Raw genomic sequence first — 18,267 nt, 5'->3', positions numbered from 1 at the left:
TATGTCTGGTTGAGATTTATAACAAAAAAATTAGGATTTAAATTATAATTGCCCCTAAAGACGTCCCTGTCATCAGCCTGTTCAAAATACTGAATAAAGTTTTCCAAAGGTCCCTCGACCACAAGATCACTCAATCTTCCTGACGTTGAGAGGATGTAATAAATACTGAATACAAAATCAAAAACAATTACTTCTTGAAAAGATTTAAGTATTTGAAGCGTTTCTTGGAATTTTATACATATTAAAATATCGTTCTTCCTTACAATTTACATGTTTTTTTGCACGCTAGGTCTTCACACTCAAACAGGTACAATTGTATATGGAATTAATGCGGTAAAAATCTTTTTTTCCAAAGGTTTTAATTCGCAGCTCTGTTAAGGCTGCATAAAGGAGGCGGGGCCTAATTTATACGGGAAAAGTTTACTGTGACATCACACAAATATAGTAATTCCTCACAATAACAGAAAATGAAATAATTTGCAAATCTAAACTGCATAAGAGTAATGAACTACCAGCCATTCTCCAGAAATGGTTCCAAATATGTAAAAATGGTGTCGCTTGCATTTAATAGAAAATTATTTTTTTCTACTTAATGTATATTACTGAAACTTTACTCAAAATATATCTACAACAAAAATTAAAAATTTAGGTACCAATTATTATGCATTTGAAGTGTTCAATTATGTCCAAATATTCCTATGAAAAATGGTTTTGTTCGTTTCTCAGCATGTCGTAAGTGCATATTCCAATTTTAATACTCTACTGAGTGGCAAATACTCGAAGAAATAGACAATTAAAACTTAGTCTTTGTCTTAGCATCACAAAGCCTATTTTCTCAGTAAGACACAATCGGAAATAAAACATTCTTCCTTTATTTACCCCGATTTATATATTGTCGCTGAAACAGGCCTGATTTCCGTAACGCGTGATTGATTTGAAAGGAGGTGATTGTATTCAAACGAATATCTATGGATAGTATCTTAATTATAAGTAAAAGGCACACAAGAAGAAAAATATATACCTTTGAAAGTCGAAAATGTATGGGTTTTTTTTAATTTTTGGTTAAAAAATGAAAATTGAGTTTGACGCATTTTAAAGCCTGACTTCCGTAGCGCCATTTTCAACTAAATTAATGACATTTGGCAAACTTATTCGTTATATTTTTTAACAATACAATGATCCAATGCTATTTACACTAATCTACAGAAAATGACGATGATAATGTGGTAAATAGAGAGGGAAAATGCCTAAAAATCCTGACCGGCGTAACGTATGACATCCGTAACAGTATTTTCAAACAAAAATTATCGGGTTCGGCTTTCCATTATTGACATAAAGATTGTTCAGCGAAGTAGAACACGAGTTAGCATGTAACGAAACTTTGAAATTACCGAACTTAAGCGATTAATGTATGAAGAAAAGCGTATTTTTGAGAAAAATATGACAAGGATATGTTAAACTGTTGAATAAATACGAATGGATATGTCTGGAATTGTCTGATTTAGTGTATACTCATTTGCAAAAAGTATATCTGCTGTAGACTAAAGCCGTTTCACCTAAGTCAATTAATCATTTGACATTATTTTTAGAAATTTTGTGTAGCGTTACGTATGTCAGGGGAAAAAAAATCACATTTCGTACCTATACTTTCTAGTGCTTATTAAGTGTTTTTTTTTTAAATTTTATTATTCATGCTTATGTTCTAAAATCTAAAAAGTGATAATTATTAATTAATGCGTAATATGCTTTGGATGTTCATTCCATTGATATATTCGAGCACCAAACTTATTGTGATCAGATATTTGTGTATCAGACATATTTGAAAAAAATTACCATATGAACAAAATTTATTTGGCACTTTGAAATATTGTATCTATACGCACAATGAAAATTGTACGTTTACAGATTAAATTATTTGTTTAATATATCATGTATATACTCTCTGGTAGCAAATTTATTCTAAATAGTATTGGTGACGGATATCACGTTTTATGAGACCTGACACCCATAACCAATCTTACTTGGAATAAATGACTTCTCTTAAGGAAAAACAAATATTTAATTTAGCTTATACCAATGCATAATTATATGCATTATTTACAGAATGCTAATATTAACAAATGCAGAAAGACAGAAAAGATGGAGAGAAAAAAAGAGTGAAAATATGGAAGTGTATTTAGTAAATGAGTGAGAGAGAAAACGGAAGGCTTACATAAGTGTTTTAGAGTTAAATCAAAGGGAATTAAAGAAAAGAAAAAAAGTCAGGTAAAGAGTATGAGTGAAAGTCCTATTATGGATGCAAGCAAAGAAAAGCAGATGAGGTGGTAGGGAGTTCTAGAAGTTGGAATGAAGGCACAGTGAAACTATCTAGGAAAAAGCCACGGCAGGGGAACGTGATGAGTTAGGAACTAGTGTTAAGGTATGTCACTCGTGAGCCTTTTAGAAAATTTCAGTCAGAACCTCTTACTTAAAAACTATTTATTACAATTCAATCTTTATAACATATTTAAATTAAACAATGTAAAATGTTCAACATTCAATTAAAAAACTGCTCAAAAATTCACAAAGAAGCAAGATTTACAAGGGACTATCTCTTGTGGCGGAAGGATATTTAGCAGAAAATTCTGCAAATCTACACATTTATTAAATTTAATATCTTGGAACTTTAGCCTTACATACTTTTACTCAGAGAATATTTTCCGTTATGATATGCCTGAAATATTAAATATAGGTCTCAATTTATATTTTTATAACAAAATTTACACCTTCGCTCAACAAACATTGCCAAGAAATAAAGATATATTAAGGAAGTCGAGATAAAATTTACACAGTTTTTTGCCTGAAAATCGCATATTTTGACCAATATTTCAAAATTTACATCACTGACCTCAACTTTTTCTTTCATTATTTTAAACTACTCGATACTTTTGACCGATTAGCACTTAAGTCGTAAAAAGTTTGATACATGAAAATATTCTATTGCCTATTTAGATTTTTAATACCCTAAATATGAGACTTTTTTAGTGCAAAAAGGTCACACAATACTGTGGTTTCATCAATATTCGTTGAGCACCAATTTTCGAGGATTTCGCTGTTGGGCAGATCCACGAAATTAAATGTTCATTGATTTACGAAATATGCTATTCCTTTGTATAGGCAATGCTTTTGTCCACGAAATTACGTATCCTCGAAAACGTCTGTTTTACAAAATACACGAAAATTGATGCCAACGAAAATTGATGAAACCACAGTAATTTACGCGCATTAATTTGCATGATTTGTTCAATGATAAATATTATTCAATCTGTTTTACGTAAAATAAGATTATGTTTATTGCCATGGTTACATCTTATAAAATATGATAACGGTTAAAGTGATTAACCAAAGAGTTACAATTTAAGTGCAAAAAGGTCAACTTAATTGTACCGTAGCTCAGTTAGATGCACACTGACCCCCCATTTTCTCTGCGATTTTGAGTCATACTATATGAGTACTTATCCAAAATATACTTCTCAAAAAATCCTTGATATAACAAATTTCACGAGTGACATACCTTAAATGAGCTACAGTTTATTCTCACTAGTGGTATATTGGAAAAGTTACAGAGAGAGATTATGAAGAGTAGGAGGTTCGGGTGAACTCCATGACCAAAGCGTGCAAATATCGAAAAATATATAAGTAGCCATTTGAAAAAAAAAGAAAGAAATATGGATTCAATCAGTTCATATTTTAATGGTGATAAGCCCCCCCCCCCTCCCCAATTCCTCTAGGGAAAATATCCAGTTTTTTTTAACCTTGAAAAGGAAGTTGACTTAGTTGAGGAAACTATCAACAATAAATTTCAAGACTTTTGTAAGATAGCTTCAGAGTAATTATTTGCAAGAGGAGACTTTCGGACATCCGTAACAGAGTTGTGAGACATATAGAAGCTTTCTATTTTCAAAAATATAGCTATATATTATAATTATTTTTTGAACTTACAAAATTGTAGGCGGTAGATCTATCAGGGCATGTAATTTTTTTACTATTTTTTCACAAACAAACCAGAATTTTACATTTTTTAAATTTTTATAAATGCTGTTTACTGACAAAAATGCGCTTATTTTCAAGTTCAAATTACATTAAATAATCAATAATTTCTATGATGAATAATCTGTATTTGATTTTTATTCTCTACTATTCAGTTGAAAAATGTATTTGAAGCTTATACTCCTAGAAAATGTTCACATGCTGACATGCGTAACTTTTATGGTCATTATTTGTGAAGATCTCCCAACTTAAATTTGTGAAATAAATTTTCTTAACTTCTCTGCATAAGTGTTTCATGGATTTGGTGTTTTATTTAAAATACCTGAATATAAGATATTGTTCCTAGTTTGCTTTCAAATTTGAATGAAAGTTAATACATTGTTGTCTTTTTTGGGTGTGAAAATAGGGATTTTGTTGAGACATGGGTATTTTTCCAAAATATACGTCTTGAAGTTTAATTCTTAAAGATTTTGACAGAATTAAAATTAGCCTTTAGTAAAATAACAAATAAAGTGCTCTGTGATGTTTATTTTTTGTGTTTCGACCTATGATTAGTGGCGTGTATATACTTCTGACTTCCGTAACATGATTTTAAGTACTGTCTTAAAAGTCAAATTTTTCGAAAACGAAGAAACATCCGTGAGTCAAATTTCATATTTATGTCGGTGAATGGTTGTAGTAAAATATTTTAACAATTTGAACACAACAATCAAAAGTTTATTTTTCAACTTTTGCTATCCTATTAATGGAACCATTTCTGGAGAATGGCTGCTACATCAAAACTTACCACTGCATTTATTTTTGTCGCTAGTTAAATCCCAAACAGTAAGATATAAACAAGTCACTGATCGCAATGCACTTGTCGACATGACGTCATCATTGTAAAGTTTGACGCATTTTATGTGCAGTGAGAGGCGGATCAAGTAATTTTTTCACAGTGAAAAATGCATTTTATTATTAAACAAAATATTATTTGCAAATCTGAGGTAGACCATTAATACAAATCTGAAACCTTTGTTTAGTGCCATTATTTAAAAAATATCGAGAGAATGTATTGAATTAATTCTACAGTGTTTTTGTCTACAGGGTGTGCATGTTTCACGCTGAGGTGCCACATTAAATCGCCTTTTCGCAAGGGCATACACTTAATAGATCTTGACCATTTTTTGAATACACATAACGGACATATTCCTTAACTTGAAAAGTGCTGCTGCCTTCCCGAAATGGATAGCATGACTTAATAAATACATAAAATAATTGGTAAAGGTCACACATATTTCGACATTAGTTAGAAAACTTGCAATTTAAACTAATAGAATGCGAATTCTATTTAAAGCAGCAGCACTTTCCATAAACTACAAGTTATGTAGAAACAATCTATTACTTTAATTTTTAATTTTAACTAGGGTATGCCCTTGCGATATTGAAATTTGTTTGTGACCTACATACAGTACACATTACATGCATTTATCACGTGACTATCAAATAACGTGACCAAACCAAATTCAGTACAGAGCGGGGTATACAGTGTTATTTCAAAGAATGTTAAAGTCATAAGATAATATAGTACCTTTACAAAAATAAATTCAGTTGAAAAGGGTATGTATTTATGCATGTTAATATTCTGTTGATTTCTTCGAAGTACGCCTTAACAGTGCTGCGTTCCTTAAATCCCTTAAAAATGAAGATATGAAGGAGAATTTTCAGACAAAAATAAATTATGTACAAAAGGGTTTTTTTTCCGTGATGGGTGTAGAAATTGTCCCGTGATAAACTTAATCTCCCTATTCCCTATATACATATGGTCAGATGTACGAAGCAAATGACGTCACCAAACTTACGCAGCTTACTTCGTATGCAGAGTTTCAGGAATTTTTTGAAAAACTTGCTTTCATAACACTCTGCATGATTTCCTTGTATACACGCATTTAAAAATAAACTTACTACAATTCATTGAATTGAGTGAGTATTGAAAATTGATTGATTGAACTTAATATTGATTGATCGAACTGAATATTATGATTGCTTCTGTAAATGACAGTGCCAATTGCCAGCTGGAGGGCTTTAGTTTAACAAAAGTCATCTTGACTCTCGCAGCTGCTAACAGGGTGCAGCTGCAACTTGATTATGTGGATAAATCGTCAATGAAAAAAAATTGATATGATAATCAACAATGAATTTTAACATGAGTAATTATTTATCTATTCCTTAAGCCATATGGCTTATCAGATTATATAATCATAAGGCATTTACAAAATAAAGGATATATAAAAAAAAGGAATGTATTTATATAAAATATTTTACATACACTTGGTTTTACATAATATTACTTGTATATAATCAATATTACAGGTGTATGTAAAACCAGAAGTTTTCCTGGTTACAGCTACAACATTCTATTTGTCAAACGTATCTATCTTTAACCTTATCATTTCATTCATATCAATGATTTGTGTGATTTTGTTATTGACCAACTTTCACTTAATCTCCACTTAATGCATTGTAAATGTCCACGTCAATCAAATGTCACCTGAAGTACCCACTCCATAGTGACGAAATATGGTGACATTTTAAACCTTTCTGTTTTCTCCCATAGTTTATAGGTATACCTGCATTATGCGAACACTTTCATTAATGATCATATCATTCACTTCAGGTTTGTGTTTTAGTGGCATTATATACCTCCCATTTTGCTTTTTGATCGGACATATATTTCGGATTTCCCTTAGCAAAATGTAGATACCGAAATTTTATAAAATCGGGGGTACCCATCTCTTATCTGCAACTCCACCCATACCACTGTATAAAATTTAATGATACTTTCACAAAATCTTTAATACATAAAGCCATTGTGCACCTCCTATTTTACTTTTTGATCGGACACTTGTTTCGGGTTTCACATATAGCAAAACAATGACACTGCCATACTTTTTATAAAATCGGGGGTAACAATCTCTTATCTGCAACTCCTCCAATACCAAATGAATACAATTTAATGATATTTTCACAGATTCTTTATACAATGCCATTGTGCACCTCCTATTTTACTTTTTGATTTCATACACAATTCAGGTTTCCCATGGCAAAACATGGACACTCCCAATTTTCTATTATAACAGGGGTACCCATCTCTTATCAGCAACTCCGTCTATACCATTGAATAAAATTTAATGATACTTTCACACAATCTTTATTACGTATTGCCACTGTGCACCTCCTACCATATGTTTTGATCCAACAGATATTTCGGCTATCTCATGGCATAACTTTGCCGTAATACTCTTATGGGAGCGGGGGGGGGGGGGGCATTTATGAGCTCAGTGCTCTCTGTACCTCTAGTTTACAAATTAAATTAATTTTAAATAAAAAAAAAATAATTTTATAATCAAAAATATATTACTTATCATTTTGTGGCATAAGGTTGTTTTTTTTTCAAATGAATGTAACGTACTTTGCATGGTAAGCTATAACTTAAGTTTAATGCTACCATGCTTGTGCAATATCATTACATATTGTATATATAAAGTGTATTAGAGACTAAATGAAATCCCGCACAAGCGCGGAGGAAATGAATTTTTACCACTGCTGACGGAACAATACCAAAAATGTATCTTACAGTTCTACTGTCAGTTAATTACAGGCTTTTATAGTTCTACTGTCAGTTAATTACAGGCTTTTATAGTTCTACTGTCAGTTAATTACAGGCTTACATGTATGGCAGAAAGAAACACTTTGTTCAAAATCCCGCAATTAGCTCAGGAGCAGAAGTAGATACACACCCCTTTCTTTTTTTAACTTAAACAATATCAATTTCATGGATTGGTGTTTTCTCTTTTTGAGTTAGAACTTCATTGTGATAATTGTTAAATTGTTTTATTATATTTTCAACAGTGAAATACTCTGATTTATTTATTGAATAAAAGTGATATTCTCTCACAGTGTGAAAGGATATCAAAGTAATATTCTCTCACCGTGTGAAAGAATATGAAAGTAATCCCAAAAAAAATTCTGGTCTGTCATTAGATAGAGATGGTAACTAAACCGTCTTGATAAATACTAAAACTACCAATTTCTTCCCAAATATCCTAAAATGCTAAAATCCATGTTACAATGTTTTCAATCTCACAACTGCTAAGCTATGACCTCTCAACTATGACTTAACCGCCAATGACACTGTGTTAAGAAAAGACAGAGGCAAAGGGAAAATCAACGAAAATGTAATAAACAGAATATTCAATGTTTTGTAGATGGATATGGGATTAATTTCAATCGTGAGACAGGATTTTTTAAAAACATTTTCACTTGTGTTACGCACTCATGATAATATCAAAACATCCTGTCCCACTGGTGAAATAAAGAAACTATTTTAAGATTTGTTGTTTTATGTTAATACATATTATACTTCAGGTAATCTGTTTCCATTTCTATCAAGATGGAAGAAGCGAATGTGCATATTTAAGTGAAATTGTCCTCATATTTTTGGATAAAAATGAGCTCTTCACCCAATATGTATATAGGCCTAGTATTTAATACAAAAGACTGTACATGTATGTGGAAAAACCCACCAAAATGTATTGATTAAAGCACAAACTTTATCAGCGGTAGTAAAATTTGATTGATTGTATGTTGTTTTACGTCCCAGGCACGTAAAACATGGGGGACCAGGGGGCACCCGCCTTTTTCGGAGTATACTATTTTGCTATAGTAATTTTTCCATTAGGTGCAGGTTGCCCCCCCCCCCCCTTTTGATGCTTTAAGGTCGAGCACTGCAGTGTAAATTTCAGGATTCGGACAGTAAATTACCTTTTTTTTAATATTTTGCTTGTCAGATAATTTTGGGAAGTACCCCCCTCCCCTCCCCCCCCCCCCCCCCCACACACACTTTTTGTCAGTTTATGATTTTATTTTAATTTTTTTTAGGGGGGGGGGGGCTTGTCAGATATTTTTTTTTTGGAAGTTGCCCCCCTCCTCACTTTTGAAACCGTTGCTTCGGGCCTGCGTCCTATTCGAAATTTTTCACTCATATAGAGATCACCATATACAGTACCAACCAGACCCAACCTGACACAAAACAGCCCCAGAGCAGTCCCGGGGACTGCTTTCTGGGACTGCTAAAGCAGTCCCACAGCGGTCCCAGAGAAGTCCCACAGCGGTCCCAGCAGTCCCAGTGTGCGGGGTTAATTAATTTAATGGGTGGAGCTTACTCAGAAATGAGTTTACCAATAAACAATGTAACTATAAAAGGCAGTTGAACTTGGTGATCATTTCTTTCTGAGTAGTATCAACAAATATTTACAATTCTTACACGACAGTCATTTCTGAACTCTTAAGAAATTTACAGTACGCGTATAGAAATAAATAATAATTATTGAACGAAGAAGACATTCACACCCATTAATTACATGAATATTTAAACACAATTATTTGGTATATTAATTTTTCACCAAAATAAATCAATGTCTTTATTTTCTGTGATTGATATTGGTTTTTGTATTTATTTATTTTTTTTTTATATATATAGAAAATTAAATTTGAATTGTTTATTTTCTACCACAATAAGCTTTAAATAGATCTTATAATTATAGAGCAAGGCCAGTTCCCATACGTTACTCTGAATGTATTTTCCTAAGTATTGGAGCTTTTGAAAAATTCTTTGATAAATTTTGCCGAGTATTATCTTTCAGTCATGATTATTTTCAATGACTTGCCAATTTAATTGTCGTCAGATTCTCAGTTTTAAGTGTTTTACTATATAAATGTTCAAGTGTACATCTGTAAATCACGCTAATGGAACCCTCAGATATATATTCAAAATTAATTAATCCCGAAATAAATTCATACACAATTATTGAAACAAAGATTTTTTGCAGTACATATATTGAAATTATTGTCATTGTTGACCAGCGTGTTCAGTGATGTGCAACACTGATACCCAAGTAACATGCATCGACTTTCTGCTACTCATGCCCAAAGATGATTGAAACCTCAGGTGTTGACACCATTTTATACCATATTGTATTGCTTTTTATTAATCGGCCAGGTAAACACAAACAAAACAAATAAGAAATAATTCACAATTCCCGATATTTTCAAATGTTTATTTTTTAAATAAATGTACTCTTTTAATAACTTGTTTAAAAATTAAAAACTAATTCATAAATAAATCCCCCAATAATTATTCACATTGTTTATGTGACAGAAGAATGGTAGAATATTTTTTTCATGATCATTTAATAAAGTATTAGGTTTTATTTGAGGGCGGTAAAAATAGCATGGAGTGCTCTTTTTAAGCATGGTATTAGCTTTTTCAATTAAAAAAAAATCCAGTACGGTACGTCCCTCTGAATATCTTACTGAAATGACAAGTTTGGTTTTTGTTTGTTTTTTTTTTTAATAGTGCTAATAAAAGCTTTGAGTACATAATTTAATAGCATTAATTTATTAAATAGGCCTAGATATTTTTTCTCAAAATACCTGTATTGAAGTTTAATTCAAGGGATAAAAGTCTTCACCTGACGTCCCTTTTTAACTACTTTCATTTTTTTAATTTTTTATCTTAAACACCTCTCCGCAGAAAGTAAACAAAACAACAAAAGGGAGCCTGGAAATTCAGAATACACAAGGGGCGGAGCTATCTTGTCACTCAGAAGCTTTTTCACGCATGAGTGAACAAAGCAGTCTCAGAAAGCAATCCCAGGAACTGCTGGGTCTGCTTTCTAGAGCAGTCCCACAGCAGTCCCATAGCGGTCCCAGAGCAGTCCCACAGCAGTCCCAAAGTGGTCCCAAAGCAGTCCCGGGGACTGCTTTCTGGGACTGCTTAGGTGTCTGGTTGGTACTGTACATGTACCAGTGAAGGGCTTCAAAGTTAGACCTATACTCAGAGCAGTGAGGGTTCTTTATCGTGCCAACGCCTACCCCTGACCTCGGTTTTTTAAGATCTCCATCCCAAAGACCAGTGGCTTTCACTTCTTATGTTGGGCGTTTGGAGAAGGAACAGTCATTACCTATGTTTACGTCTTAGGTTTATCGCGGCGCGGTGAACGAGAGCCGTCGCCCACTTCAGTTTTCAGATAGGTTGTTTAAAATTCTTTGAACAATCACATTTTTCGAAATCTTTTTGGGCGATGCATGTGCTCTATTTTATCTGAGAGAAAATTCCACTAAAAATTGATGTCTTCTGCAACATTCTAAGAAAATGCCCAAGTTCATGACGTCACAATAAGCATTTAGGAGGTCATATGAGAAAAACTTACTGCAGGGAATTTCAGTGATTTAGAAATGAAGAGTTTTATTTTCGTACATCATTCCATATTTTAGAAAAATACAGCGCCAGATTTTTATTAAAACTGTTCCTTGTTCTTTGATAACTTAAAATGCTCCACTTTTACTTCATATATTTGAACAATACCATTTTCATTAATTGACATTTTCTCTTAGCAATTTTTTTTTACTGTATAAAAATTGTAATTCGGGTTCATTGCCATGATGCTCTCAGTTGCAAATGTGCACATTTTTAAAAAATTATTGGCAAAACGTACCAAGAGTCTTTCGATATATAGATAAATTGATAACTCATAGTTTTATCAATTGCTTTACCATTATTTCCATGCCCATTCACGTCCATTTTTTTTTTTAAATATTCATGTAGTGACCGTGCATATATATGATTTTTTTAATGTTTTATTGAAATTCTTTATTCTTAAACATAAGACAAGCGTTTAGATTTCTTGCTTACTATAATGAGGCTTTAAGTGAATTGGTAACATGTAACATTAAGGTCGTTAGGGAGGTATGCGGAATCCTGTATTCTTGTAGAGTACTGTACATCCATACGAAATTAATGTTCAAAGAATTTTTTTTTCAAAAGAAAGAAAGAAATTAAACTTTTTTTTTAAATCATGTACATTCTTTTGCAATTTTTTTTCTTATATTCAGTTCTATTTATCGAAAATTGAATGGTAATGAATGAAAAAAAAAAAACTTCATTTTTTAAAGATATATTTATGTGAAATGACAATTGAAATTGACCTAAATGATGAATGGTCTAAATGTCACCGGGTAAAGTGCGAAATACTATTTTAAAAATGGACCTCATAAAATCTTTTAAGGTGAATCGAAAAAGACTATTGACACACTCAAGGCCTTCAAGTACATTCGTTTCTTCCGTGTTGATAAGTATATAAAGAAAAATGATTTCAGCTTTCTTAAAAGAATCTAAAGGTAAGTTAAGGTAAGAAAGGAAAGTTTTAGAATTTATTTTACATGAATGAATCTCAACAAAATGAAAATATATTTACCTTACATAATTAATTTGTTGATATTTTTTGTGCTTTTGATATTTGTTTAAAACATTTGTGAATTTGTGATTTGACGAAAATACTCCAAATTAACTTTTTTTCAATGAATAATAAGAGTTAAGAAATAATAAGGATAAATTCAATCTGTTACTTCACATCTCTTACAGATCAAAGAGATGGGCAACCTTAAATCTAAAGCTTGTACGGTAATGAATTTCCAGCAAAATATGTTATAGTCATGTGAAGTCTAATTAATCATTTTTAATAAGAAGTACATGTAATAATATTTTCGCACATCTATATATCAAAAAATTGGTTCGATTTTCACTAAGTTATTTATTTTCTCATAATTTCATGACTTTAATGACGTTTAAAACGTGTTCTACTACGGTTATCGAACCAGAAATATGAAATAATCACTAAAACATGTGTTGTATCCAGTGAAATACTCATTATACAATAGGTTGAAATACAATGCAGTAAATACAAGTACATCATACGGACAGACAACCATATATACGTTACAGCGGGGAAGGACACTAACTTAACATACATCGTAAATTCTATCGCGACAGACTTAACTTTGCTGACGGGAAATTCCCACGAAATATCAATTTATAGCAACCAAATATGTTTAATACAATCCGAGGGTCCTATTCTTGTTACAAGTGTAAGTGTTGCATCGACAACCACTACAAATGGAGATCCTTATATGACAATAGTGCCAGGCATTCATCAGTTCATTGATTACTATAAGGTGCCAATCCCATACAACTACAAAACCAACTACGTGTCCGTCACAATTGATTCCAGCGCCGTGTCTGACATCTTAACAAACGGAACATCAGTTCTGCAATCGAACAAAGTTTATGAAAGTTCGGTAACTTCAGGAAGAGGGAACTTCACGGTTTTGACATTGAGAGTAATACCCGGTGAACTTACAATACACACAACAAATCATACACCTTTTGGACTTCTTATATACGGGCATGGTGAATTTGTTGGTTATGGATTTTCAGGAAATACTCTTCTACAAGATGAAGAATGATATTAAGGTTATCCGCTCCTCAGGTCCAAAAAATCTTACGAGTAAATTTTCTTCAAATAGATACGTCAATGATTTGTTTATTTCTCATTGAATCATAATTCATCAATATTTGCTATGGTATCCAGGCTTGTATCCAAAATAGTTCATCATCATCTTTGTAGTGTTATATAAGAAAAATAAAGACAATGTTGGTTTTCTGTATACTATCTTCCATCCATGCTATGGAGCACAGAAATGTTCAATAGAACCAGAAATATGAAATAATCACTAAAACATGTGTTGTATCCAGTGAAATACTCATTATACAATAGGTTGAAATACAATGCAGTAAATAATTTGACAGAGTTACCTCTCTTTCAAGAAGTTTGCAACAGCAGTTATGATTTTTTTATGTTTTGTCACCCTTACTTTACCATGAAAACATTCTGTAAATATGCTAAAGACTCCATCAAATCCCTTTCTTTCATATGCTAAACATAAATGATGTAAAGAAAGGCCCGAGGAAGCAATCTTCTTCCCCATACTATCTGATACAACTTTACCTCTAATCAAAGGCATCAAGGAGTCTAAATTTGATTTTGTACTTTCCATCTGTTTTATAGTATCCATGATATAGGAAGCAGAAAATGTGTAATTCAGATAAAATGCATCAACACTTCTATGCTCAGTAAGCTTTTGCAAATATTTACAATCTTCTACTGCATCATGTGCATCATATGAACATCCTAGTACATTCTTCACTAATGTCTCTAAAGAGTAACTGGTAGTTGCAGTAGAACTGTGCTCTTTTAGCATAGATAAAGTATCACAAAATCCATATATACATTCAGACAGTACATGAAAATTACAATTTGAAATGGCACGACATAAAATTATGCTGTCAAATTGTCTACAGTTGTGTGCAAATAAAACTGGTTTAGGTATTCCTGTGAGCCAACGGTGAAATGATGACAAACATTCATCCAGAGACACTGCTTCATGTGGTAGGCCACGTTTGTACAGAGTGGTGCCATCAAATGTCATCCCTGTTACCCGCGTAGCTTGTTCTTGAACAGGTGATTTTGGCATAACATAACAGCTGAAACATTCATTTCCACATGCTGCTGCCAACTGTATAATTTCACATGATAGTCCTGAAACATAAAGATCAATGTATGTTTGCTATCTCAAAAAGTTTGTAAAAATAATTTGAAAAAGAAATCACCTCCTTTATAAAATTTCCAAATTTATATGCATACCAAGGCCAGTTGTCTCAAGGTCAAAGTACTCTCTGTTGTAATCATCTGGTGGCAATGGAACTTGAATGTGTTGTGGTGGGGGTGGTGGTGGAATTGTCTCCAATTGATGAACAGGAATATTTGCTGTCTGGGAAAGGACACCACTTTCATAGGTTATTCCCTCTCTTGTTTCCACTGTTGTGGTAGAGACCGAAGACTTTTTCTTCAGCTGTACTCTTCTAATCTTGCATTCTTTGGTTGATGATTTTTCTGCATTCATCTTTTCTTCATTTTTCTTTCTGCATCCTTTAGCGTAAATGATCCCGGGGACAAACTCAATTCTTCATTTACCTGAAAAGACATATAGAATCATCGTTTTATAATTTCACGCCTAAAATTACACGATTCACAATTTTTACTAAAACTAACTAATGTCTTTAGTACAAGCTAACCTTTGTAACATATTGTGGCCCCAAATTTTGTCTCACATACAGCAGCTGCAACTCTTCCAGAGGTGCTCTCAGATCCAGAATAGAAGTTATTCTTAGGATTTTTCATTGACACCATATAGTTGAAGTTTCCATTGCCCTGGGTGCTTTCTAGAGATGAAAGCTTATCAACTTGCCCTGCAAATGATGAAGACAGATGGAGTAGATCTTCATGCAAATTGGTATCTGACAGATATCGTCCATAGGGAAGATTCCTTGGGATGTATGATTCTTTATTTTGAAGGTACCGACACCACTTTGAATCACAGGTGGAGTGATTTCCAAAGAGATGATGTGGTATGGCAATAAGATTTGCTTTCAGCGCTGATGGATTTCCCCTGTTTGATGACACAGCATAGGCAAAACACTTTTTGATGTGAGTAATTGTCTTTGTGCTGAGGATCCTCTTGTACTTTTCTTTTTGAAGAGTAAACAGGTGGTTGGTGAGGTTTTTGAAAGTATGATTTTTATCACTGCATTTTTCAATGTCTGGATCAACTTCTTCACGAACTTTGCAAATTGTGCTAGTGTCATCATCCATAACTAGTGTCTTTAGAGTGTGTCCTTTACTTTTTATGTTTTTTATCATCTTGACTGCCATTGCTGGCTCCATGGCTTTGGCACTTCCACTTCAATTCTTCCTACAGGTGTGTTCTTTTGGTTCACAGCCTTTGCGTTCACTGTGTTCGCATATTCTGCAGGAAGTGGACATCACATCATAGCTGACAATAGAGCCAGTCTGGCATCCAATCAATGAACTATGACCTGATAAAAATCAATAAAGACATTGAATAAAAAGTAGTGTGGAAAGATATTTTTTATAATAACTATTCTGGGAGTATACTATTATGGTAAAGCAGAATCTCCCACAAGAACAGCTTTTTATCAATACTCATAATTTTACTAATATGATACATGTACCTACATACCAAGCTTCACATGATATTTATAATATATATATATATATATATATATATATATATATATATATATATATATATATATATATATATACTATTATAGTTTCTACCACTTCCTCGTTTTTGCCAACCAGCATCATATGATAACACCAAGGCATTCTCACTAAAAAATAAATAAGTGTCCTTGTATTGATAATGCTACCAAGGTTTTTCATTTACAAATTCAAAGCCAAAAATGAGGAAAAAAGGGCAAAAATTGTGTCATTTTCTATCATTATTACAGAATTCTCACCCTGATTCATTCACTTCCTTTTCTAATGCAGCATCACATGCTTTCCTTGCCAGTGATTCTAATGAGGAGAAACTTTTTCTCTCTCTTTTCTTCAAATTTTTCTGGGTAATGCATGGAATGTTCAGTGAAGAAAACATCTTGCTTATCACAGCCTCTCCAATTCCAGCATGTACTAATGCTAAAAAAAATCAAAGGACAACAATTATTTTTTCTATAGACATCACACTGCATTTGATTGAATTTGAAAACAAGTGGCTATGTTCACTGGGACAACATTTTACTTTAGGCTGTGAGAATTATATAAGCATTTCAACTATAATTTTATCTTTTTTCTGTCAAAGTGTTAATGCAAATGTAATAAAAATATTATATTGAGAATGAAATACATACCAATTGCAAGTTTTGTGTTCACATCAAAGGGGCCTTGGCCATTCACTCCAATATTATGCCGCTTCCCAGTTGGAACAATCGTTGTTTCAGAACAATTCTTACATTTTATATACAACAAACTAGCAAGGCCGTACCGTCTTTCTCCAACACAGTCTTCAAATGTAAAGGTGTGTGACAAACATGACAACCCCTTCGCAGATGTTCATCAAAAATTGCCAGCTCTACAATACGCCTACCCTCAAACGGATTAATTGCTAAATATACAACTGTCTTGTTCTTGATCACCGTGTGTTTCATGATCTGCCTCAGGCACGATCGGATTGCTATTGTACTCTCTCAGATTGTTTCCTTCCTTGACTTCGTTGTTGTTACAGTCAACATTCTTAGATACAGAGGTCTGCTTTCTAAATCGACCCTTCTTGTCTCTTGCCTTTGATAGGTTTCCCTCCATACTTTTGTTTACCTATTACATTTTCTCCTCATTTCGCATAAGAGTTCCAAAATAATTGTAAAAGCCAAAATCCATGATACGAATAAACTATTCCCGGAATTTATAAGAGTTATCGCGCCTCGCTGAGGATCGGATAACGTTAAGAAGGAATATTTTGCCTCAGTATTAAAATCAAAGACATTCAAATATATGGATATCCATTAATCACACAAATATCTATTTTAAAAGATAAACTTGTTTGGCATCAATATCATGCTTATGTGAAGTTATGTGATTCAAAATGATATTTTTAATTGACAAGAAAAAAATAAAAGAATATTTGTCCACCACCGATCAAAAAATATACTCACTGCATGGTAAAAAAAAATTAAAAGCTTTGGCTTATTGATATTTGTTAAACGCAAAGATTATTGCTTTTAAAAACAAAGATTATTGCGTTTAAGACTCAAGCTTTTCACAAAAAGAAACCAGGAAAAATTATTAAATATCTGCATAATTACTATGGTGTGGTTTTGCATATGCACATGCTGTCACATATTACCAATGATCTATGTACGAATTGTCTAATATACAAAAAACCGGAAGACATTACAATAAATGTTATGTTCTGTTGCACGGGTGTCTAACTTTATATGGTGTCAAAAGTGTGCCGAATCCAAGCCATCGACAGCCATCATCTCTAAAAAGGACGATGGAGAGCCTTATTGGATCAAGTCCATCCATGAATTTGGACAGTTATGACTTGGAGGGTGCTTGGAAGTCTTTCAAACGACACGTGGAATTTGTGTTTACCGGGCCGCTTGAATTGAAAGCCGAACCAGAAAGATGTGCATACCTGATGATTTGGGTATGAGATAAAGGTCGTAATATCTTCGCTACATGGAACCTATCAGAGGATGATCGGAAAAAGCTAAGTGTACACTACAAGAAGTTTGAGGAGTATGTCAAGCCGCAAACTAATGTGATCTATAACAGGTACAGATTTCAAACTAGACTTCAGTCTGATACAGAAACATTTGATCAGTTCGTTACAGAGTTAAAATTACTTGTTCGTGATTGCAACTATGAGAAAAGTGATGAAATGGTCAGAGATCGAATTGTCATTGGTGTAAAATCGCATAAAATACGTGAAAAA

General features: G+C 32.8%; 2 protein-coding genes across 2 annotated transcripts; both read right to left on the bottom strand.

Moving 5' to 3' along the window:
• Nucleotides 1-13,918: 13,918 nt before the first annotated feature.
• LOC133180315 (uncharacterized) lies at nt 13,919-14,871 on the bottom strand. The gene is made up of 3 exons (XM_061314861.1): nt 14,613-14,871; nt 14,331-14,507; nt 13,919-13,965 (listed from the first exon to the last, which is right to left on the bottom strand). The coding sequence occupies exons 1-3, from the start codon at nt 14,869-14,871 to the stop codon at nt 13,919-13,921; spliced, it is 483 nt and encodes a 160-aa protein (XP_061170845.1).
• Nucleotides 14,872-15,038: 167 nt separating this feature from the next.
• LOC133180314 (uncharacterized) lies at nt 15,039-15,692 on the bottom strand. The gene has a single exon (XM_061314860.1). It carries the CDS (start codon nt 15,690-15,692, stop codon nt 15,039-15,041), a length of 654 nt encoding a protein of 217 aa, XP_061170844.1.
• Nucleotides 15,693-18,267: the final 2,575 nt, after the last annotated feature.

Source organism: Saccostrea echinata, unplaced genomic scaffold, assembly GCF_033153115.1.
Source record: "Saccostrea echinata isolate AGI-Se365-2 ecotype Australia unplaced genomic scaffold, CSIRO_AGI_Sech_v1 ptg000006l, whole genome shotgun sequence".
Lineage (NCBI taxonomy): Eukaryota > Metazoa > Mollusca > Bivalvia > Ostreida > Ostreidae > Saccostrea > Saccostrea echinata.
This window is presented reverse-complemented; position numbering and strand designations above follow the sequence as displayed.

Bases quoted from the DNA above. Each gene is read 5' to 3' on its own strand.
- LOC133180314 (XM_061314860.1), bottom strand. From the start codon at position 15,692: ATGGAGCCAGCAATGGCAGTCAAGATGATAAAAAACATAAAAAGTAAA.
- LOC133180315 (XM_061314861.1), bottom strand. From the start codon at position 14,871: ATGAATGCAGAAAAATCATCAACCAAAGAATGCAAGATTAGAAGAGTA. The intron at 14,508-14,612 runs GTATGCATATAA...TTTATGTTTCAG, and splicing joins CCTTGAGACAACTGGCCTTG to GACTATCATGTGAAATTATA. The intron at 13,966-14,330 runs GTTTGTCATCAT...ACTATAAAACAG, and splicing joins AGCAGTGTCTCTGGATGAAT to ATGGAAAGTACAAAATCAAA.